The 23,325-nt window shown below is 38.3% G+C and overlaps 3 protein-coding genes across 4 annotated transcripts; 2 read left to right on the top strand and 1 right to left on the bottom strand.

Annotated features, from left to right (window-relative positions):
* The first annotated feature begins 61 nt into the window (after positions 1-61).
* Positions 62-1,746, top strand: LOC114366032 (protein phosphatase 1L). The gene is made up of 2 exons (XM_028322795.1): positions 62-1,207; positions 1,346-1,746. Exons 1-2 carry the CDS (start codon positions 197-199, stop codon positions 1,730-1,732), a joined length of 1,398 nt encoding a protein of 465 aa, XP_028178596.1. The 5' UTR covers positions 62-196; the 3' UTR covers positions 1,733-1,746.
* Positions 1,747-4,419: 2,673 nt separating this feature from the next.
* Positions 4,420-8,828, bottom strand: Atg4a (Autophagy-related 4a). The gene is made up of 9 exons (XM_028322805.1): positions 8,592-8,828; positions 8,289-8,484; positions 7,929-8,075; positions 7,670-7,749; positions 7,445-7,596; positions 6,593-6,727; positions 6,274-6,372; positions 5,481-5,646; positions 4,420-5,223 (listed from the first exon to the last, which is right to left on the bottom strand). Exons 1-9 carry the CDS (start codon positions 8,710-8,712, stop codon positions 5,165-5,167), a joined length of 1,155 nt encoding a protein of 384 aa, XP_028178606.1. The 5' UTR covers positions 8,713-8,828; the 3' UTR covers positions 4,420-5,164.
* Positions 8,829-9,268: 440 nt separating this feature from the next.
* On the top strand, positions 9,269-21,195 carry LOC114366574 (NHL repeat-containing protein 2). Of its 2 annotated transcripts, none has more exons than XM_028323502.1 (11): positions 9,269-9,538; positions 9,675-9,841; positions 10,236-10,395; positions 10,725-10,900; positions 13,435-13,582; positions 14,198-14,365; positions 14,877-15,050; positions 15,610-15,729; positions 18,543-18,647; positions 19,788-19,897; positions 20,244-21,195. In XM_028323502.1, the coding sequence occupies exons 1-11, from the start codon at positions 9,382-9,384 to the stop codon at positions 21,030-21,032; spliced, it is 2,274 nt and encodes a 757-aa protein (XP_028179303.1). In that variant the 5' UTR covers positions 9,269-9,381; the 3' UTR covers positions 21,033-21,195. The 2 variants fall into 2 exon arrangements, with proteins under 2 accessions (XP_028179303.1, XP_028179296.1); XM_028323495.1 differs by having other exon boundaries at positions 18,543-18,656.
* Positions 21,196-23,325: the final 2,130 nt, after the last annotated feature.

Below are 23,325 nucleotides of genomic sequence, written 5' to 3'. Positions count from 1 at the left end.
TACCTTTTTTAACCAGCTTGCTTTAGTTTTATTATCTGTTTTTTCTGTCAAGGTTGTCAAAAAGCTACAACTGTCAAAATGCAGTGAATGTTTATAAAAAAAGTGACTTCCATGTTCAGAAATACGTAATTTTATCAAGCAATTTTTATTTGGGATTGCTTTTATTGCTTCAACACGACACATTCTTTTCAAGGACATGGAAGACGAATTAGAGGACAGAGTTTTGCACCAAACCTACGTTTCGTTCATGAAAATTTTGTCACGTTTCTCGAGCAGTGCACCGTTTGATACTCCTGTGAGCTATTTATGGAAAATGGTGCGTCTTTATTTACTTCGATCAGAAGTACTAGTGTTCACTTTAGGCATCATAATATTTTTCATGTATCTCCAAACGATAGAATTATGGAGTCGCACATTACTGAGCAGATTATCGCAAGCATTGAGTCCAATGGGAGCTGTGCAACGAATGAAGTTTATGGAGGGCTCTGAGGCCGATAAGCAAAGTTGGGAGCTGAAAGGCACCTTAAGTGCAGCTTATGCAATCAAAGGAAGGAGAATGCACATGGAAGACCGATTCATAATAAATGAAAACATTAACAATACAGGTATTTCCCTGTTTGCTATTTTTGACGGACATGGTGGCGAATTTGCTGCCAATTACGCCAAAGAACATCTTATTCAAAACCTGTTCAACAAGATAGTGGAGCTTAGTGCTGTTAGAGAGGGTAAAATAATAAGTACTCCCCCTAAGGAGAGTCCAGAAGAACCGAAGCCCAAAGAAGAGAGCAATGCAAGTGTTGAAAGAAAAACTAGCTTCAAAAAAGCTGTCAGTACAGCAGATGACACTTCACGGAAAGAAATCACTGACCCTGAGCTGTTAGCTCAGCTTTCGAAAGCCAGACCGATTATTACAAGAGAAGTGAGGCCTACAGTGAAACCGATCAAGAATATAGCTATACCAATATCGAGCTATTTGGACAAAGGCAAGATTAATTATGGTAAGCTGCTCACTGATGAAGTGCTAGCTGCAGACAGGCTCCTGGTGGAGGCAGCCAAGCGTTCCTTGAATGTGGCCGGAACTACAGCTCTCATTGCTGTGATGGAAAATAACTATTTGATTGTTGCCAATGTTGGTGATTCTCGAGGAGTTATGTGTGACTCCCGTGGGAATGCTATACCAGTTTCTTTTGACCATAAACCCCAGCAGGTAGACATTTAGTTTTTATTGTTACTGCAATTTTTTTTAATTTGATGTGGCATTTACCTTGTTTTTCAATTTATTTTTTATCTATGCAATTATTGCAAGTTATGTTTTTTAAATTGAAGTTATTATTTTATTTTGCAGGTAAGAGAACAGAAAAGAATTGAAGCTGCTGGAGGATATATTGCTTTCAATGGTGTGTGGAGAGTTGCTGGAATATTAGCTACGTCTCGAGCCATGGGAGACTATCCTCTCAAAGATAAGAAGTTTGTCATAGCTGACCCAGACATTCTTACATTTAACCTCAATGACCACAAGCCAATGTTTTTAGTGTTGGCCTCAGATGGCCTTTGGGACACCTTTTCTAACGAAGAAGCTGTCAAATTTATAAAAGAAAGATTGGATGAGCCAGATTATGGTGCCAAAAGCCTTACACTACAAGCATATTATCGAGGATCAGTGGATAACATCACTGTCTTAGTTATAAATTTTTTAAACAACAAAATAGCTGCTGCATCCATCACTGAGTAATTAAACAGTCTTTATACAGAAATGACAGACCTCTTCCAGCTTCGGAATGTATTGAAATATTTTTTCTAGCCGTAAGAATGTTTGAGAATTTTAATTGTACATTTAACATGCTACATTTTTGTAAATAAAATATGGACAACCATAATAGTAGATGTATAAATATCTATGGAACTTATATTTTTCTAACAGCTATGATATAAAAAATCTATCTAATTTTTTGAACCATACAGCTCAAAAGGTCTAAACTTTTGCATTTGCATATTACTAAAGTTATATAGAAGTACATAATATGAATGTTGTTGTGGTGTGTTAGTTCGGTGTTGATGAAAAGTAATTTCAATGTTGTAATGTAAAGCGCGCTCTACACTCGCGCGCGATTCTTGCTGTGAATTCACGCCGCGATTCGCGCCGTTCACTTCGCGTTTATATGTGTCTCTCCACACTCGCGAAGCCTCGCAGTCTCGTTCGCGGCCTCAATGGATGACGACGTGATTGTCGCTGCTGCGGTGACGCTCTATGCTATATCGTATTACAATTACCTATGTATTAAAAATAAGACACAAATAAAAAATCTTGAGCTTGCCCCACTATGAGTGGAATCCTTAACTTTATTTTTATGGGTTCTATAACTGGACATAAGTATGTCCTTTTTTTTTCAATTCACTTACAGGCTCCCACAGGAATATTCAAAATGTCACTTATCCGCGTCCAGACATCGTGGGTCTTATTTTTATTTTATGATCCTTGTGTTTGGACTGCCAAAGTATTTGTTCAGATTGGAAACACTCGATAAATTTCAACTCAAGTTCATTATTCCATGTAGTACTCATTTAAAAAAAAAAGAACGTTAGTAAGTACGCAATAATGCACAACCACTTGCGACGGCGTCTTCTCAGCTATTGCGAAAAACTGCGAGTGTAGTTGCGTTCGCGATCGCGCGCCGTGAACCAAGCGCGAACCTTTGTCGCGGGACAAAAAACCGACAACGAACGGGGAACGGCGCGAAGCGTGAACGTGAACGCGCGAAAGTCCGCGAAACCATCTACACACGCGTTTCGCGGCTTTCGCGGCCTTTCGCGCCGCGAGTGTAGAGCGCGCTTAAAGTTCTATATTCATAAAGTAAATGCATAATAATATCAATTTCGTATATTTATGAAATGTGTAAATACTTACGTCCAGTAGTTATTGTTTAAGCAAAAATATATTTTTGAATGTTAAATTGTACCTAATATTATCATATTTTTGAAATTATAAATTTTGAATTTATGTATGGTTGTGATGTGGACACATTTGACGAGAAACTTGAATTTCGGCACTAACGCAAAAACTTGACTACTTAAATGTGATCTAAAATATCGATTCACATTGTATTTTGTTGACATAAGCATTGAAGCACCCAATTTTTTGTTCTTATTAAGTTTAATGTTTGGTGTAATGTGATATCAGATACTTCTTGCATTTGAAATTTAGTCTGGAGCATAGTTTCACTTTTGAAATGTAGCAGATTTGCCTAATTTTTGCCTGTGGTGCTAGTCATTACTTTTTTCAATAGGAGTATGTATGTATAAATATAGTTATTTAGAAGTATTGTGTCTTGATTCCTTTGTTTTATAATTATTATGGTATTTAAAGTTATTGTGCATTTTACTTGTATTATGTACATTTAAACTAAAAGTTTTATTATAAAATATTTTTGTAATTTTATCTAAATTAGTATGTATCAATTAAATTGATCAGGAAGTACAAACACATTTTCAATTCTGTATTTGATTACATGGTGTATAGAGGCCTATGGATAGAACGCCTATTTTTGATACCATCTTTATGGCAGGTATCCATTTTCGTAAACTGGGGCCAATCAAGTTTAGCCAAAAACTTTACAAACTCAATTTAATAGGCCTTTTACAATAATACTTTGCATAATAATGTTATAGTGCCAAATAAACATTTATTTTTATTTGTTAATAACAGAATTTATGATTTGTTTTATGTTTTTATCAATTAAAATTTAGATTTTTTACTGGTTATGCTTTTAGACTTTTGCTGACGTAACTTTGAACAAGATACATAGAAATAGATACATAAAACTATCTTGCTAAATGTAAGTGCTGACTGACCGATCTCAGTATCAAATGTGGAAATAAGAAACTCACCAGCATTTTTCAGTTACGATTACCACACGTTTTCGGGAAATCTTGCATGAAAAGTATATATATTTTATGTTAACTTCTGTTGTATATATTTCATATTTTAGAATAGTGTTTGTTTAATTCATATGTATCTAACAGTCGCATTATTGTCCAATCGTTTGTTACTTATCTACCAAAGCATAATTATATGTATGTAATAAATGGTAATGAAAAATTCTAGCATGTTATTTTTATCACTATGCAATAACCCGATAAGGGAATGCTAATTAAAATAAAATCACAATCGAAACGTGAATAAAAATCCGCCCTATAATAATTGATACATTCATTTAGTACATTTTACTGTTAAAATGTGTTTCTATAAATGTTCTTTAAGAAAGTTTATTTACCTACCTGAACATTTTATCTTTTTAAGTTACATTTTGTACGGTTGGAAATGGATGAACAACATAATTGATTCTATATTTGGTATGTGATATGTTAAAAAGTCATGCACTTGCAAACAATTACAGGTATAAAAATAAATGAAAAATATTATAAGTAAAACTAAAAAACATTTATTCGCGATGAAAATAGAAAAGCCAATTTATTAACTAGTCTTTGTCTCTTCCAGTTATGTAAAATCTTATATTACAGATATTTTGAAGTATTTTCCAATATCTACGCCCTAAAAACGAAACAAAATAATATGCTGTACATCGGAATGGACTGGTTCAGATACAGGTAAATCATTTTTACAAGAACTTTGTGCTTATCTAGAATGACTAGAAAAATAATTATGAACTGAAGTTTTATTAATTCCTTGGAATTTTATTAAAACATTTTAGTCAGGGTTAACTACATAAACAGTTTCAAAGTAATGATCTACCAACATATTGCATTTTAAACCAAATAATATGCTGCCACATAATAAACATATAATTCGGATGCTACTAATATTATAAAATGGCCTTCAGTTGCCTGTAAGATTTTCAGGAAATAATAACTTATTACTAATTTAATAAACAAATAGCTTATTAAAGGCACTGCAAAATAATAACTGCTTAATATTATGCTATCCCAGTCTATTTGACATTTTTGCAAGGTGTAATTATTATTATAGGCACTGTTGCACTTGGATGTTATTTTTAAGCTTAGATTCGTTATTCCCAAGACTGGCAATATATCAAATGTACGAGTATCATAAGACTAATTCATTACATATAATTCTATCTATAATATATTGAAAACAACTAAATTCCTTTTGTGTGATGTATTTAATAAACAAAGTTGGCGCCGCGACTCAGAGAATTTCGAACTCGGCATCCGAATCATCAAACTGTCGATCCACCTCTTCAAATTCTGTAACAAAATAATAAACATCAAAAATAATTAGGATTAGGACTAAAAAAAACTTTACTTTTTAATTTTTTTAAGTAGAAAAATGTATTATCTTAGGTGGGAACTGAACCCACTACTCAATAATCGCGACTTCATTTATTTATCAAGACTTCAATACTATTTCTTCTTTTTTCCACAAATCACTTGTAAACTTTTATTAGGCTCGATCATTTTAAAATTAAAACTACCTATATTTCGAATATTTAAATAATGTATACCAGTGAAAAGGTTCGTATTTTGCAGATCAATGTCATTGGTGCTCGGACCCCAGTGAGCTGGCCTCTTCTCACAAATTTCAAATAATGGTTGGCTCTCAGTCATCAGACTTCTTTGTATAGTGTTACATAATTCTTCAAAGTCACGTTTGGTACGACAAAGGAAGCACTGAAAAAAAAACATATTAATGCAGTTAACTATCAACATTGTTACTACAGCTTTCATAATTCAGTAATACTTACCACAAAATATAAGTAAAGTGGTATTTTTATGGCTAAACATAAGGGTATGGAATGTATCAAAAAGTTCACGGACACTTTTGTGTTTTGCCCGAACTCTTTGTTTCAGCGCATCGCAAATTACGCTTTTAAAGTGTATGTAAAAATAACTACTCAGTACTTTTGGCTTATGCAGCCATTTGTGCGCTTTGTCAACGCAAAATTCGTTCGGTAACTTCGTTGCAAGCTCCATTGTGAAATTTTCTTAAAGCTTATTTAATGTTTTTATGAACATAAATCAAGGTTTATTAAAGACTAGCTTTCCGCCCGCGGCGTCGCCCGCGTGGAATTTTGTCTGTCACAGAAAAACTTTATCGCGCGCGTCCCTGTTTCAAAAACCGGGATAAAAACTATCCTATGTTCTTTCCCGGGACTCAAACTATCTCTATGCCAAATTTCATCAAAATCGGTTGCGAGGTTTAAGCGGGAAAGCGTAACAGACAGACAGACAGACAGAGTTACTTTCGCATTTATAATATTAGTTGGGATAGTTGTAGGATTGAGTTAAAATACTGACCACAGCAACCGAAGGATCCATTGCTAGCATTGGTATACGGGAAGCATATTTACAGTGATATGTACAATCCATTTCTTTTTGTTCATCAGTTTGTTTACCCTGTAAAAAGAAAAAATAATTTAATGCCAAAAATCGTCATTGCGACGTCGGTTGTCTCTAAATTACATAATTTAATCCTATCTTGGTGCAAACAATACAGTACTAAAGAATATGTTGATAAGAGTGATCTTTTTTTAATATAATGTGGATACTTAACTTTTACATATTATTTTCTGGTACAAATTGATGTTAATAATAGTTTGGTTAAGATCACACTTACTTCAATCAATCCAGATCTCTGTGTAGTGTGGGGATCCAAGTAAATAACTTCATCTCCTACACAACCTATCAAATATAAGGCCTGGTTGGGTTTGCCACCAATCACACCTATGGATTGGGGGCTTTGGAAGCATATCTGGAATAGAATATAATGCAAAAATAGAAATTAGGCCAGTACAAAACAATACAATATACAATTATACATACACCTAAGTCCACAAGGCCTAGTGCATTAGTTCCCAGGGGAGGCGCAAGGACCTTTAAAGGGGGGCGCGGGCCATCTGTGTACTTAAGTATAAAAACCTGTAACCGCTAAGAGAATGCAATAATGCATTCCAGACTGCTCGATACAACCAATAATAATCTTGACCGGAGAAGGGGGGTCGCGGAATTTTTTGTATGGTCGAAAGGGGCCGCGTCTCAAATAAGTTTGAGAACCAACGGCCTAGTGGCTTGTCTAGTAACTTAAAGTTCTAGAGTCAGTTGCAGATTTTTTTAACCCAATGAAATAGAGAAAATTGGTAGGATTCACTGAAACATTTACTTAGCATTATGAATTATGGATGTTTATGTTATATGATTTATCTAATTACATATTTTTTATCAATTATTCTACTGTCCACCGTGTCTCTTTAATCACTCGACATTGGCAAAAGCAGTGTGCTTGAAGTTATGCACCATTGAAGCCATTAGACAGAATAATAACTAATAATACCTATTACAAATAAATAAATAATAATTATAACTAGTTAAAGAAATGACACTGATATCTAACAATAATTGGCAGAATTATTGTTAGATATCAGTGTCATTTCTTACTATAGTTATAGACTAAACTATTATATTATTGTACCTTCAGTCCATTAATATATACAGGGTTTATTTCACTAAGTCCCAGTCGTAGAGGCACTATCAAAAGCAGGGGCATCCAGTCCGACACAATCGCATCTGGCCCTGAAGTCGAGGAACAGTCTCCTCTGTCATTGTTGACAACACACTGTTTTACTGCAACCAAAGTGGAAGTTTTTTATTTTTTTGCAATAAATAAATACTGATAAAGTATTAAAAACAAACTTACAGATATCCTCTTTAACAACAGTATTGTCCAAAGCTACATGGATCACTAAAGAACTCCACTTGTCAAAGACAACCAATTTTCTGAAATTAAACCATTAAAAACAACATAAATAAAACTGTATCTTTTTCATTCAAATGTTTACATTTCTGTCCCAGTTCGAATTATTAACCATGCTAAATTGATTGTTTTTATCACTTAATATTTAGAACAGACTGGTAATAAACTTGCATTTATTGAACTTTATCAGTGTAATACTCACTTTAGAACTTGTGCAATAGTATTGGGACCAAACCATTGTCCCACGTCCTTGCCTTCAGAGGCTCCCATGAGAGCTACTTGATGTATTGAGTATGGTGCTTGCTTCCTCTCTTCGAAACGCTGGACTATCTTCAAGTAGGTAGGATCCCTAACAATAAAAACCATTCATGAATGTATAGTGGTTTTTTAACTTATTTATAGACAGTAGGATTAAGACAAGATAAGATAAAATGGTTTGAGAAAATTAGTAGATTTTTGAGTTTATTCTACTTGTTGATCTATTTCAGTTATGACTAACAATTAACAAGCTTTTCTTGTAATAATAATTAATAGTACACAGACTATTTTTATACCAACTTACCTTGTTTCTGGTGTCCATACCCAGTCAGCAGACAAATGCACTCTGAGCAGTGCAACACCAAGTACCATTTGGCCACATCTCAGCATGCAACCCCAGCCTTTATCTGACGTCAGCCCTTCGTCGCCAATAGGAACGAATCCCTTGCGATACGTACACCAGATAATGGAACTAATATCGCGTCTGATGCGGTCCAAATCTACGAACAAAACAACCATTTGCAAATTTTTGACATAACCAATAGGCAAGATAATAGCAAACTTAGCATGTCATAAGTATTACGCAGAACTCAATCCAAGCGCAAACCTTGAATAGCACTGTATTTCTTGCCGAGGATCCAGACACTATCCTTTGTTTGAGGAATATCATCAGGTTCAACGCTGTTACCCTCAGAGGACAGGTAACAAATATCAAACATGGCATCCATCTTTATACATATTTCATACGTAGCCTACTTTAGAAAGTACGTTAGATTTATATTATTAAATCTTGAGTATTTCAAAAGAAAATCGGAAAATAAACACAAAACACCAAGCAATGACAAGACAACAAATGACAGCTGATTGATTCTCTTTATTTTTAAAATGATGGTTTGTCCCTTTGCTATTGGCCAGACTACACTTAAACTGACTTAAAGATCGACGCACACTTATCAGTTGGAAAGGATTCATCCCCATTTTGAGAGCCTTTCGTTCAGTATTCTTTGCTTTGTAGAATATTAAACCCCGTATAAAGCAAGAAACTGTCTACAATGCACACTGATTGAAATCGTAACTTAATCGCCTCGCCTCGGGACAAGCTGAAGAACCAAAAGACGCAGCTTGCGGGCTTGCGGGGCGTTATCTGCCAGTTTTCGAACTTCCAAGTTTATAAGTGTGCTATGACTTTAAGTTTTTAGACTAGAAATATGTACTTCCGTAGCTGTAACTTGTTCACAGAACTTGTTTAAAAAAAACTAAAATGACATTGACTGATATCTGTCAATGTCAGTCAGATTTGGTAAAAGTTGTTTTGCTATTTTTCCATTTTCTTTCGCTGCAGTTTGTGCGATACAAATATTAATCATAATTGCCATTTTATTTAAATTTCATATAAAATGGAGTCTAGTGCTTTAGATTACGTGGCTCAAGCATGTATGGATTTGACTGAAGCTCTCATGTCTGCTAGCAATGATGCTGATAAAGATACTCTCATTCAAAATCACATCAAGAAAGTTTGGTCTACAGTTTCTCCCATTGAAGATTTTAAGAAAAGTATTTTAAACCTATGCATAACTTAATTTATAATTGGTATAAAAATTCAGAATATCTCAATCTCTTAAATAGAAAACATCACAAAATGTGTAACATCATTAGGGTTTGCAAATTATGTTTCACCTTTATTTTCCAGATTTAGATTGGGTGAACGTGATGGAGCCGGTGTCTCTAACTACACACTGTTCTGAGAAGATTGTGGTGCTAGATTTCTGGACATACTGTTGCATTAACTGTTACCATGTTCTACCAGACCTAGCACACGTGGAACAGCTCCATTCAGTTGAGAACGGACTTGTAGTGGTATGTTTAATTTAATCCAAATTGTTGCAAAAATTATCCATAACTTATTATTTTATGTAATAAATTGTAAAGTTTTTCCATTCAGGAGAATGTACAGGAGTATTTATTTATTTAAAATCTTTATTGCACACATAATAAATAGTGGTAGAACAGGCGAGCTTAATGCCATGTGGTATTCTCTTCCAGTTAACTAGAAAGATAGGCAAAACAGAGAATTTAAGTTATTATAATTAGATAAATTATTGTGTGTGGTAACTTTAAAGAAATTACTAAATCCTATTACTATTAAGCTATTCCTAGTTTATAGTTAGCCTTCAGATAATGACTGGCTCTAATTAATTTGATTCTAGAAATGTATGTGCCTTGCCTGTAGCAGAAAAATTTTGATTTTCAGATTGGTGTTCACTGTGGAAAATTCAAGAATGAAAAAGAGACAGGTAACATCCTAGCTGCAGTACTGAAGTACAACATACACCACCCAGTTGTGAATGACCCTGAGAGCTTGATGTGGGATGCATTGGGCATCAAATGTTGGCCTACACTTCTTATATTAGGTAAAACCATCATTTAATCTACACTCAAATTATTGTTTTCATAAAGGCATTTTCATTTAAAATTTTACCTTTGGTCAGTGTCACCAATTCCTTACAAATACTCTGCTATCCTAGTAAGACATTTTCTGTCAGTTTAACTGCAATTTAGGTTTGTAGATATTTGGTAGATAAAATATTGGTAACAAATAAAGATTACCAGACACTAATAGTCTTGATTTATTATTTAGCATTGTAGATATGTTACTGACATCAGTAATTATCTAAAACTATACATATTAGGACCTGATAATGTAATTCTCATAGTTTGCTAAAAATATTTTTATGCACAGGTCCATCTAACAAACCAATTTTCGTGCTGACTGGTGAGGGTCACAGAGAAGAGTTGAAGCTGTACATAGATGCAGCATTGCAGCACTTTGACTCCCGTATCTCCAGCTTGCCTTTGCCCATAGAACCCTTGAAATTCTTGAGGGCGAAAGATAATGTTCTCCATTTCCCCAGTAAGGTATGTTGCAAAAGACACAGTAAAATATAAAATAGCTTTATTTTTTCCACATACAATCACACTAAAATTGTTAATAGCATATAAAGTTTGACCTAGCTCCCTGATTGATGGTTATGACTAAAGTCTGGTCGCTGAGCACGTTAAATTTTGTCCAAAGACTCCAAGCTACCTACCCTTTTCGCTCGCGCGTAATTAATTATATTGCTGTTGCGACTGTGCGACGGGCGGCAGCAGTGAGTGTGTGAGTGCGACAGCAATATAATTACGCGCGAGCGATAAGGATGGGTAGCCAGTGCCGTATTATCCATAAGGCACTTTAGGCCAGTGCCTAGGGGCCCACTATGGCCAGGGGCCCACTATGACCAGGGGCCCAGCACTCCCGATAAAAAAATGAAAAAAAAAAATGTTCAAGATTATTTTTATGCAACAAAACTAAAACCACCTCAAAACTTCGCCTTATTTTGGTTTACACATTCAATCGTCATATTTCGATATTGTGGATCCTAATTCATTTTCGTAACGTTGGCATTACTGCTTTGGGTTACATGACAGGTCGACGGTCGACGCCCTTCAGAGGCTAAAAAGCCTCACTGCGGAGGCTAGGGAGAGGGCTGAGGGTGTGTTGGCTGTATCATTCGATATAGCCAACGCTTTCAATACCATCCCTCATTCCATCATACTCTAGGCACTTCAACATCACAGAGTGCCTCAGTACCTTCGAGCGCTGCTGGCCGATTACTTACGGGACCGCGAAGTCCTGTATGTTAACAGAGACGGCCAGCTCAAACGGCGCGGTGTAGCCAGCAGGGTTCCGCAGGGTTCGGTGCTCGGTCCCCTCTTGTGGAACCTAGGCTTCAACTGGCTCCTCCGGGGCGTACTTCTCGCGGGCATTAGTGTCATATTATGCTATGCGGATGACACTCTGGTCACTGCCCGGGGAAGACATTTGGGGCCGCGGCATGGCTGGCGTTGGCGGGCGGCATATTAGTTGCTCGCAGAATACGACGCCTCGGCCTGAAAGTCGCGCTGGAGAAGACTGAGGCCCTCTTCTTTCCGGGGCCTCGCCAGCGCGCCCCTCCCGACGCGTTGAGGACGTTAAGATTGACGTCAAAGGCCAGATGAGATATCTGGGCCTCACGCTTTACGGGAGGTGGCATTTTAGCCCGCACTTAAACGGGCTAGCGCCACGCCTCCTCAAGGCAGCCGGCGCACTGAGTTGGCTCCTCCCGAATTTGGGAGGGCCACAAACGAGGTGCCGTCGACTTTATGCCTGCGTTCTGAGGAGCATGGCGCTGTATGGCGCTCCAGTCTGGGTGGACGCACTCAACAAGAGGGAGAATGCTGCCCTTCTACGCAGACCCCAGCGGGCCATAGCGCAGAGGGTCGCAAGGACCTACCGCACGGTAGGGCACTCTGCGGCGTGCGTCCTCGCTGGTACTCCTCCTTGGGAGCTAGAAGCTGGGGTCTTGTCTGTCATCTATCACTGGATGGCAGACCAGAAGGCGCGTGGAAAGCGCCCGGAGCGGTGCGGCGCCGTCACGAAGACATGACTCGCGCGCAGTTTAGCCGCCGCACTCTGGACGTTATTGGTCCTGTTCTGGGTTCCTCAGGTTCCGTCTGGCGCAGGTGCTGACCGGGCATGACTTCGGTTCGTACCTGCATAGAATCGGGCGAGAGGAATCCCCGCGTGCCACAAATGCGGCGCGGCGGATGACACGGTGCAGCACACCCTCGCGGTCTGCACAGGCTGGGAGGAGCAGCGCCGTGTCCTCACTGTGGTCGTGGGCCGGAATCTTTCGCTTCCGAGCCTGGTCATCGCCATGCTGGGAAGTGAAGGATGATGGAAGGCGATCGCCTCCTTTTGCGAAGAGGTCATCCTTCAGAAGGAGGCAGTGGAGCGCGAGCGGGAGAACGATGCTCTCGTCTCATCGCTCCGCAGGCGGAGAAGGCGGTTGTACGACCGTTCTACTCTCCCCCCAGGTGGCGGCCAGCAGGCCGGGGGTGCGGGGGCACCCTTGTCACCTTCGTCTGACGGGAACGGCTTGGCGTTTCGGGCATTTCCGTCGAACCCCCACAAGGGGGGCGTGTAGGGTCCGCCGTGTAGGCGAGCTGTCGCTGTAGCGTGGTGTCTCGGAAGTCTAAGGCTACGGCCGGATACTCGCGACACCCCCACTCGGCCTACGACGGAACGCCGCGGAGGTTTTAGTGGGTATACCCCGTCCTTTTCCCTTTTTAGGGCGTCGGGAGTCCCACATACCACCCTGTCCCCCGGCAGTGGTGACGGTGTGCAAAGCATTTCCTCCGCGACAAAAAAAAGGGGGGCCCGAAACGAGCTGTGCCTAGGGGCCCCGAGATGGTTAATCCGGCCCTGTGGGTAGCTTGGGGTCATTGGACAAAATTCTACGTGCTCAGCGACCAGACTATAATCATTTCACTCCCATTATTTTCTATCTTAGGCTAGGTTAAACCAAGTATTGCCTGCTAACCTCTTAATGTAATCAATTTAAATAATTAAATGTGTTTAAATATTCCAGGTCGCTTTGAACCCCTTCTACCGCGGTCGATGCGATGAGCCCTTCTTGGCCATATCAGACAGTGGCAACAACAGGGTTCTTCTCACTGACTGCTCTGGTGTGATTCTGAAGATAATTGGAGGAACAGATCCAGGGTTTAAGGATGGCAGTGAGTATAATACAATATTGTTAGCAAAAAGTTAAGCAACCTACAAATACTACATAATGATCCTCAAATTCGAGGCTTCCGGCGACTGGGACCGCAATTAACTAGGACCGCGGTCCCAGTCGCCGGGTCCATAAAAAAAAAAAATTTTCTTCCGGCGACTGGGACCACTCATAGATAACTTAAAAGAAAATATTATTCAATCCAAAATTGGTACAGTACTAAAATCCATGAGTGGTCCCAGTCGCCGGAAGAAAATTATTTAATTTTTACGCATCCGGTGACTGGGACCGCGGTCCCAGTTAATTGCAGTCCCAGTTGACGGAATCCTCGAAATTCAACCAGTCAAATGTAAGACTGAAATTAAATCAGATTTTGAGCTTCATCCTTTGTTATGTTTAGTACATTAAATGTCGTTTTAGAGTAACCTCCCAAGTAAACTATTAATAATAGCTTCTTAAGAGTGGGTTTACCACAAGAGTCCATCGATCGACGGGGATCGAACGTCGCCATCAAGCGTTTCTAGAATCTTGAGCCGGTAGTCCAATTGGGCTATTCTCGCCTCAAAATTGTTTTTCAGTTCAAGATTAACCTATAAAAATTATATTCAATTTCTAGAGTTGCTAGACGCGAAGTTCAACTCTCCGCAAGGCATCTGCTGGCTGTCCAGCAACGTGCTAGCGGTGTGCGATACTAACAACCACAGCGTGCGGGCTATACACCTTGATGAAGGAACCGTGGAGGTTCTGGTGGGCACGGGACATCAGGCTGCACATGGCGATATGGGTATGTGAATAATAGTGTTTTAAAGATCCACAGCAAAACTCGAGATTTGCGTTAAATTAATTTATAATAGAAAAAAAAACAAAGTCAAAGTTGTTTTACTTTGTGGCTCGACATTGAATCATATTTCTTTTTCGGCCGGTCAGGTATTTCAGCCTGCATTTTGCAGTTTTGTCCCATGTGTAAATCAAACCCATTCATAGATTGGGACTTAGAACTATTGCACAATGGCAGGGATGACTAAAATAAGCCTAGGCGCAGACCACCAACTTTTAGATGGCTGATAGTTGGGCACGATTCTATTTATATGAAGAATCGGCAGATACCAAATCGGTGTAATGTGCGCACTTTCTTACATGTCCAAATTGTCCAAGTCCATACTGATTAACATCCCGACCCAACTATCGGTCAACTAGCTAGGCTAAAATTTAACCCTTACTGCATAAAGTACCAAAATAAACTTTGTCACTGCCACTTAAAGCATAAAATCGTTATTCTAAACTATTGTCTCCAGGTGGCAAATGCCTCGGTCTCCAGCCTCTCTGCTCGCCGTGGGACGTGCTGCTATACACGACACCAGACCTGGACATGTCGGTGCGTCCGCTGCTGCCGCCCCCGCCCCCCATACCCCCTGTTCCTGGGCAAACCCCCGCTGAGAAGGAGAAAGAGGTCAAGGAGGAGACTAAAGGTTAGTATTCATTATTTATTCATTCATTTGTTTTGCTGGCTTTTGTTTCGATAGAGATAGAGCAGGGTTTCTCAAACTTTCGGCTCCACGAGCCCCTGTTAAAGTTTCCAGGGGACAGCGAACACCTTAACTTGCTATTTCAATTTGAGCTTTATGACCAAATACTAGCTTTTGCCCAAGGCTTCACTCGCGTGAAATTTAGTTTGTCACAGATAGTCATAAATTATAGCCTATATGTATTCTGGATTATAAATAATAATACCTACTGTAAAGTTTCATTATAATCCGTTCAGTAGTTTTTGCGTGAAAAAGTAACAAACATCCAGACATCCACAAAAACTTTCGCATTTATAATATTAGTAGCATTAGACTCTAAATTGCGTTGTTACCTTACATGCAAACGCTCCTTTAGATTTTTCTTTCACAGACAAGTAGAAAAGTGATGCCAAAAACTTTCGGTCAGACTGACCATAAATGTCATAAAAGAATTGAAAAATATCATTGTTTAAAAAGAATTGAACAATATCATTTCAGAACTAAATAACATCAATCATTTCAGAACCAGAGAAAAAAGATGAGAAGCGTCGCGTGCTCCTAATCGCGTGCGCCGGCTCGCACCAGATTTGGGCTCTGTTCCTTGACACCACCATCTGGTGGAAATACAAGACGTTCACTGAGGGTATGTATATGGAATTTCTACAATAGGCTAGATGACAAAATTTCAATTATTTGTCCGTCAGACAGATAATTAGAAAATATTAGACTCATATTTTTTATTTTCTTTCATAATTAAATAATAACAGTGCTACATCGAGTTAAAATGGCGCGATACGTCACGCTTGAGTAGAATTTTTACTCAAAAGTGACGTCACGCGACATTTTAACTCAATATATAGCCTGACCAGGAACATAAAAACCCTGGCATAGAGGCGCGACAATTGCATTTGATAGTGCAACACTGAGTACAGTCGTACCTGTGTTAAATGAATTGGCTAATTTTATGTATCAGGATTCAGGATTACGGGCGAATTTGATATTTTCATAAATTAACCATAAAATATTATTATAGGTAACCTGGTTTAAATAAATTAAATGAAACCATCAATCGAGCTAGTAGGATTTATTTTATTAATCATGAATAATCAAATTCAGAACTTGAATATTCAACTGCAATTTGTCTGCTCATGAACGCATAAAACTCAGTACTTCTTTCCCAATTCCATAAAATTCAACACTTAGAAAGTGACAAAAAAATTTTAAAATAGATAGTTGAAACAAACCACAGCTAATTTTCATAGTGGACTGTACTATACGATAAACATGTCAGTCAATTTGACAACCTTTGTCGGAAACATTATTCAATGAAAATATTGTCCGAACCATTAGTATTTCTCTTCGACAAATACTTCAACACATTATGAACCACTTTTCTTTCACGACTATAAAAAGATTTTAGCAATTTAATTCACAAAATCAACTGCGCACATCTATATATATAAAAATGAAACCCGTTTCGCGTTGTCACGGCATCACGTGTGAACGGCTGAACCGATTTCGATAATTCTTTTTTTAAATGTTTGTGGAAGTCCAAGGATGGTTCTTACGGAAAAAAATATTAAGAAAATCTCTACGCTAAGGCCGTACGAAGTTCGCCGGGTCAGCTAGTTTAAAATAAAGTTTGTTTACACTTTGACAGCAATAGACTGACATGCAAGGTGACATGTCAATGAAGTTTTCAGTTACTGTTGCCATTAAAAGAAATTAGTACCATTATTTTTCCGCAACATGGCGAGGGTTTTTATGTTCCTGGTCGGGCTATAATACTGTAATGTAATTATTCGAGTATGGAAAAAAATAAAAAATATGAGCCTGATATTATCTAATTATCTGTCTGACGGACTAAATAGAATTTCGATTTCATTACCCAGTCATCATCATCCCTATTATTAGTAGTACTTGCACTTTACACCGCTAGAGTTCGTAGAATAAGCTTCTTATGTTGGGTGTAACAACTGAAATCAAGACTTCCAAGCCGTCGCAAGGATCAGTACCTCTAGTAGGAAAAACTTTCGAGTTCGTTTCGTTGCGTATTCAAATTTACTGTAAATTTAGAGGTACTGTAGCCTTATTCACGTAAAACTTCAACGACAACAAATCGGTGAGTTGCGATCCTATCAAGTAATCGTTCTATCGAAATGACCCTTGTGAATACGGATTTAATTAGAACTGTTGTTCAATGGGACGACGTACAAAACTTCAACGACGACAAATCGCTGAGTTGCGATCCTATCGAGTAATCGTTCTATCGAAATGACCCTCGTGAATACGGATTTAGAACTGTTTTTCAATGGGACGACTTCAGAATGTCAGCGAGATTTTCTGTGTCAAAATACGTGAATTAGGCCACTGACTTGTCTCAATAAGACAGACTAACGTGTTTTCCGAAGCACAGAATTCGAATCCATTACACGACCTGTAAATCAGGAGACTCTAACTCTAACTACTTGTTCACGGCACCTTAACCTACAGCTTTTATATTATTTAAGACTTATTTAAATTATTATACTTAATTAAAGGTTTGGCATTCGCGTGGTAAAGTATCAGTAAACATTGCATGCTAGATTTCCCCAATTAGTTACGTTTTATTTAAAATTATTTCATGAAACTAAGACAGCAGTAGCCAATTAGTTGTCACAGTAATGAGCCATTGAGTTTTGTCATANGTTACACCGTACTATTATAGCATGGAACGACAAAGCCAACGAGGCATTTAAGAAGTGTAAGGAGAGCTTACAAAGCGCCGCTACACTTCATTACCCGTTACCCGATGCGGAGTTATCGCTTATGNCTTAACAATATTCAACAGTTGCGTGTTGGATAAATACGTTTGATGATTTTATGTTCTCGATTGTATCAATTTATATTGGAAGTAAATCAAGAATAATATAGATTTTTCTAAACTTAAATATTTTACACGCTCAAGACCCGAACTCTAACCTAGGTAATTTAGTTTTCATAAAGGCAGTTTTCATAAAGTGACCGACATAGCTCGCAGAATTGCTAAAATCAAGTAGCAGTGGGCGGGGCACATAGGCAGGCCTCCTACTAAGTGGACCGACGATCTGGTTAAGGTCGCGGGAAGAGCCTGGATGCGGGCAGCGCAGGACCGTGCATTGTGGAAAATCTTGGAGGAGGCCTTTGTCCAGCAGTGGACATCATTTGGCTGAAACGAACGAACGAAAGGCAGTCAGTCAGTGCGGCAAGCGACGCTCTTCTTAGGATACGCTATTGAGCAATGTCACACTCCCAGGCCCATATAGTCCGACATAGTTGCCAGTTCTTAGAACGTAAATACGCGTTCGAACTTTACTGAAAAGAACAAAATATAATATTATTTATTGCTATTTCTCTGTACAGTATCTCATCTCATAGACTTGTCGTCAGATTGTTTTGTTAACTATTGTTAACTTATCTATGTCCCATTTTACGCAGGCACGTGCGTATGTATAGCCGGGTCTGGCGCAGAAGCAGCGCGGAATAGCGCCTACCCTCACACGGCGTCGTTCGCGCAACCCTCGGGACTGGCACTGAAGACTGGTAAGACTGGTAATACACCAAGCAATAGGCATGGTAGTCATTTAGTGTATGTTACGAGTTTTATAGGTAGAAAAATATAGTCCACCCCTATTATTATTTTCGATACTTGACGTTTGTTTTAAATTATATTATGATCCATTGGTGGTTAATCAAACAAAAAAATATTGATCCTACTGTTTAAATATAGCCTGACCAGGAACATAAAAACCCTCGCCATGTTGCGGAAAATTAATGGTACTAATTTCTTTTAATGGCAACAGTAACTGAAAACTTCATTGACATGTCACCTTGCATGTCAGTCTATTGCTGTCAAAGTGTAAACAAACTTTATTTTAAATGTGCGCAATTGATTTCGTGAATTAAATTGCTAAAAACTTTTTATAGTCGTGAAAGAAAAGTTTCCGACAAAGGTTGTCAAATTGACTGACATGTTTATCGTATAGTACAGTCAACTACGAAAATTAGCTGTGGTTTGTTTCAACTACCTATTTTAAAGTTTTTTGTAACTTTGTAAGTATTGAATTTTATGGAATTTGGAAATGAGTACCGAGTTTGAAGCGTTCATGAGCAGACATTGTAGTTGAATATTCAAGTTCAGAATTTGATTATTGATGAATAATAATAAAATCCTACTTGCTCGATTGATGGTTTCATTTAATTTATTTAAACTAGTTTACCTATAATATAATATTTTTTTGTTAATTTATGAAAATATCAAATAAGCCTGAATCCTGATACATAAAGTTAGCCTATTAATTTAATACGTACGACTGTATCCAGTGTTGCACTATCAAATGCAATTGACGCGCCTCTATGCCAGGGTTTTTATGTTCCTGGTCAGGCTATACAACAATTTTTCTAGACGAACATTATATTATTATCCAATTTGATGTTAGTGGTCTTAGGGAAAGTTGTTGCATTTTAGCAGTAATTTCAATACCTTTTGTTTGATTACCCGCTATTATCATTCTGTATAATAATCACAAAAATAGGAGGTTTAATTTTTTGGTTTACAACACTACCACTGCTTCGCATAATAATAGATGACAAAAACAGCTCGAAAAGCTCTTGTATTGGTAGCAGTAGTTTAGTAATGAATGTGCTCTAGACTTAGCGTTTTAAACTCATATTTTTACGCAGGTTTAAACCCAGAAGTGTTCGTCGCCGATTCAGAGAGCTCGTCCATCAGGAGGATAAGCTTGTCCACCGGGCAAGTGTCCACCCTATGCGGCGGTGATCGAAACCCCATGGTAAGATTTTGCTTCATTTAATCTATCTATACTAATATTATAAATGCGAAAGTAACTGTCTTTCTGTCTGTGTCGCTTTCACGCCTAAACCATTGAACCGATTTTGATGTTTGACATAGAGATAGTTTGAGCCCCGGGAAAGTACATAGGATAGTTTTTATCCCGGTTTTTGAAACAGGGACGCGCGCGATAAAGTTTTTCTGTCACAGACAGAATTGCACGTGGGCGAAGCCGCGGGCGGAAAGCTAGTATTTAATATTTAATTCTGCAGAGTCAGATATTTTCGAGCAGTGTTATCTTGTGCCCATTTTGGTTAAGACTAATTCATACAATATACTTGGCACAGAATCTCTTCGCATTCGGCGACGTCGACGACATCGGCGTGGAAGCGAAATTCCAGCATCCGCTCGGCATCGCCTACTGTGAGTCCAACAGAACCCTATACGTCGCGGACTCCTACAACCACAAGATCAAAAAGGTCGAGGTCGGCCCGCAAAAGGTCACCTCCCTCAACCCTACAAAAATCGAAACAGTTGACCCCGCCAAGTTCAACGAACCCTCCGGTCTCTCCGTCACCGCAGACGGCAAGTACATATACATAGCTGACACCAACAATCACAGCATAAGAATCCTGAACCTCGTCAAAAACGTCTGCCAAGACTTCAAAGTTCGGATGCCCGACTACAAGTTCGTCGAGCCGGAGAATTTGATTCTGTACAAGAACGATCTATTCGTGAACAGGAAGTGCGGCCATCTGATAATCTACTTCAATGTTAGCCTAGACTCGGATATACGGAACGTGAAGTTCACGCCGGGCGCGCCACAAGATTGGCGCGTGTGCGTGAGAGACGAAAACGATAAGGACGTGACGTTGGACGACTTTGAATTCGTCGGATGCTCGCACAAAGGCACAATTCTACCCGGCCGCGTCGAAATGAAAATAAAGCAGAAAACTGACAAAACGCACTACCGATTGTACCTAAGCTTCCACACGTCGCTCTGCGATAACTCCGTCTGCTTCGCCCATTCATTCACAATTCGCTCCACAATACTCATCAGAGACTCGGTCAAGATGGTCGAATCTTACAAGATCACGTGCAAGGTCAACCCGGTTAACCGGCCAGAGAAAAACTGACGTTTAGCTAAACCCAAACCGGCACCGAATAAGTAAATGCTTACGCGCACGCAACTCGTGGTGCCAAATCGTAAGCGAAAGAGTTTACTTATTTACTTTAGTATACCAAATTATTGTTAAACTTGAAGGCTTTATCTTAGCAATTTAAAATATACCAAGTAGGTAGCTAACAGAATATGTAATGCACATTTATTTCTACTAACTTAGCTCACTCACTAATTTTAAGTTTAATGCGTAAGTTAATGTTGTTTTGGTGTAATATTTTTATACGAATCTTAGTTGTTATTTTATGTCTAAGCAATAAATATTTTACATAAAACTTAACGTATATTAGTGATTGCATCTTCCAATAGCTCATTTATTTGCGAAAGCTTAATTATCATAGGTCAAATCTAATTATGTGGCCAAATTGTATAAAAGGACGTAACTGCAGTATTAAAACGAGATAAATGTTTACGTTTGTCACGTGTAGTATTACGTGGGATATAATATCCACAAGGTTCTTCAAAGTAAATAAATTACATGAAAAACTGTTGTGAAATAAATTTAATCGACTCGACTTTGAATGAAAGCATCTCTGACATTTGGAAATAAGTAAATCACGGGCTTAATTCGCCGCGATCCGTTAAAGTTAATTGAAAACATAAATAAGTTCATGATTGCGGTGACCTCCAGCGAGGCCGGCTTATATTTGCACGCTTACACGTCATAGTTCAAAAGTTACGATGAGCCGTTTAATTACACCAGTTTAACACTAATCTTGCTTGCGGTGGGGGCTCGGCTAGAAGTACTTCACCAAAACCTTTTTTACAAGTAAACTTTTTTATTAGCAAAAAAAGGTTCCAAAAGCGTTTCACGACCAGTACAATAATTCTGAGGTCACTAAAATATATAAAAAAATAATAATCTAAAAGCTAGTAGGTTACTCATAAACACCGTACAATTTATTTTATGTATCTTTCGTCAACATAAATTGTAAATCTAGAAGACCCAGAAAAGTTTAAATTCGTGCCTAAAGCGTCGTTATTCTTTTAAATATGCAGATCTTCAACAGAAGTGTAACCGACCTATATTTTAATAAGTCTTACTACCTGCTGTTAATACAAGCGTGATCGTGCTTTAATCCGACAATGTCTAACGCCCTGAAGGCCGTTAAATAAATCACGGCGGGCGCATCCATTCGCGAGACCCTGGATATTAATAACTGCACAGAACAGCACTAAGCTGTGAAGGAGATTTCACGGTGACATTGCATTGCTGCAAAATGACATACAGCTATAAGTAGGTAGGTATAATATGGAAAAGGGCCTAGTATAGACCCCTGCCGAATACCTTTTCTTTTCACGAAATAACACATCGATAAAATGAAACTAGTTAAGTACATTCACTCATCATCATTATGTGTCTACTCGACCGCCAAGTATCAATTTCTTCATTGTTAAAAATTGAAGTTGCATGTCTTGATGGCACGGTTTTTTTGTAATCCTATGATGTTTTTGGGATTTTGATAATTCTTCTGTTTTAGGGTGGTATGTTGTATGAAAAAAGAATTTGCGTAAAAATATATCGATAACATGTACATCACTAGTAGCTCATTTGCATTAGTAAGTGCTGGAAATTAGAACAGCGGCCTTACCGTCTAATGTCGATGCTATATTACTGACTTCGATTAAGTTACATCATATACCTAAACGAACATCCGGTACACCGCATCAAAATAATTACTTATAGCGTTCTGCAAAAATAAATGGAGAGGATTAATATTGTAGCTTTGGTTATATTTGCATCCTAAAACAGTAAAGTTGGAGTTATCTTTATGGCCCACCATAATTATGAAATAATCGACGGACTTGCCAAGCAAATGGCGTATTAAGAAGATCCAATAATAAATGAATATTTGGCGCAGTGCTGATGGGAGCAATATCTCGAAGTTGAAAGACAGGTCCTTGCTAAATTGGAGGGAAAGAAAACAAGATAGCTAACGCGGTAAGTTCTTAAACAAATGTCATTGGAAATAGGGAAGGAATATTACATAATATGATTACAATTTATTTGCTCATTAAGGTAACACAAATATCAAGTCCCTCATAATTTTGTCCAAGAACCCGTTGTTTCCCATAGTAGTGATATTAAAGCTCAGATTTGGGCTTATAGTGATATAAAATGTGATGAGGTTTTTTTTCTTTGATTATACTGAAACGTGCTAGGCAGCAGGTAAAAGATTGTCAAGCTTAAATAGCTTGAAATAGTGTGCAGCTTTACGTTCGATCACTGTATAAATATTTACCAAACA

This window comes from Ostrinia furnacalis, unplaced genomic scaffold (assembly GCF_004193835.3).
Source record: "Ostrinia furnacalis isolate ACB-3 unplaced genomic scaffold, ASM419383v2 OfSCF0069, whole genome shotgun sequence".
NCBI classification, from domain to species: domain Eukaryota; kingdom Metazoa; phylum Arthropoda; class Insecta; order Lepidoptera; family Crambidae; genus Ostrinia; species Ostrinia furnacalis.
Note: the sequence above shows the minus strand (reverse complement) of the source record. Positions and strands in the feature narration are given on the sequence as shown.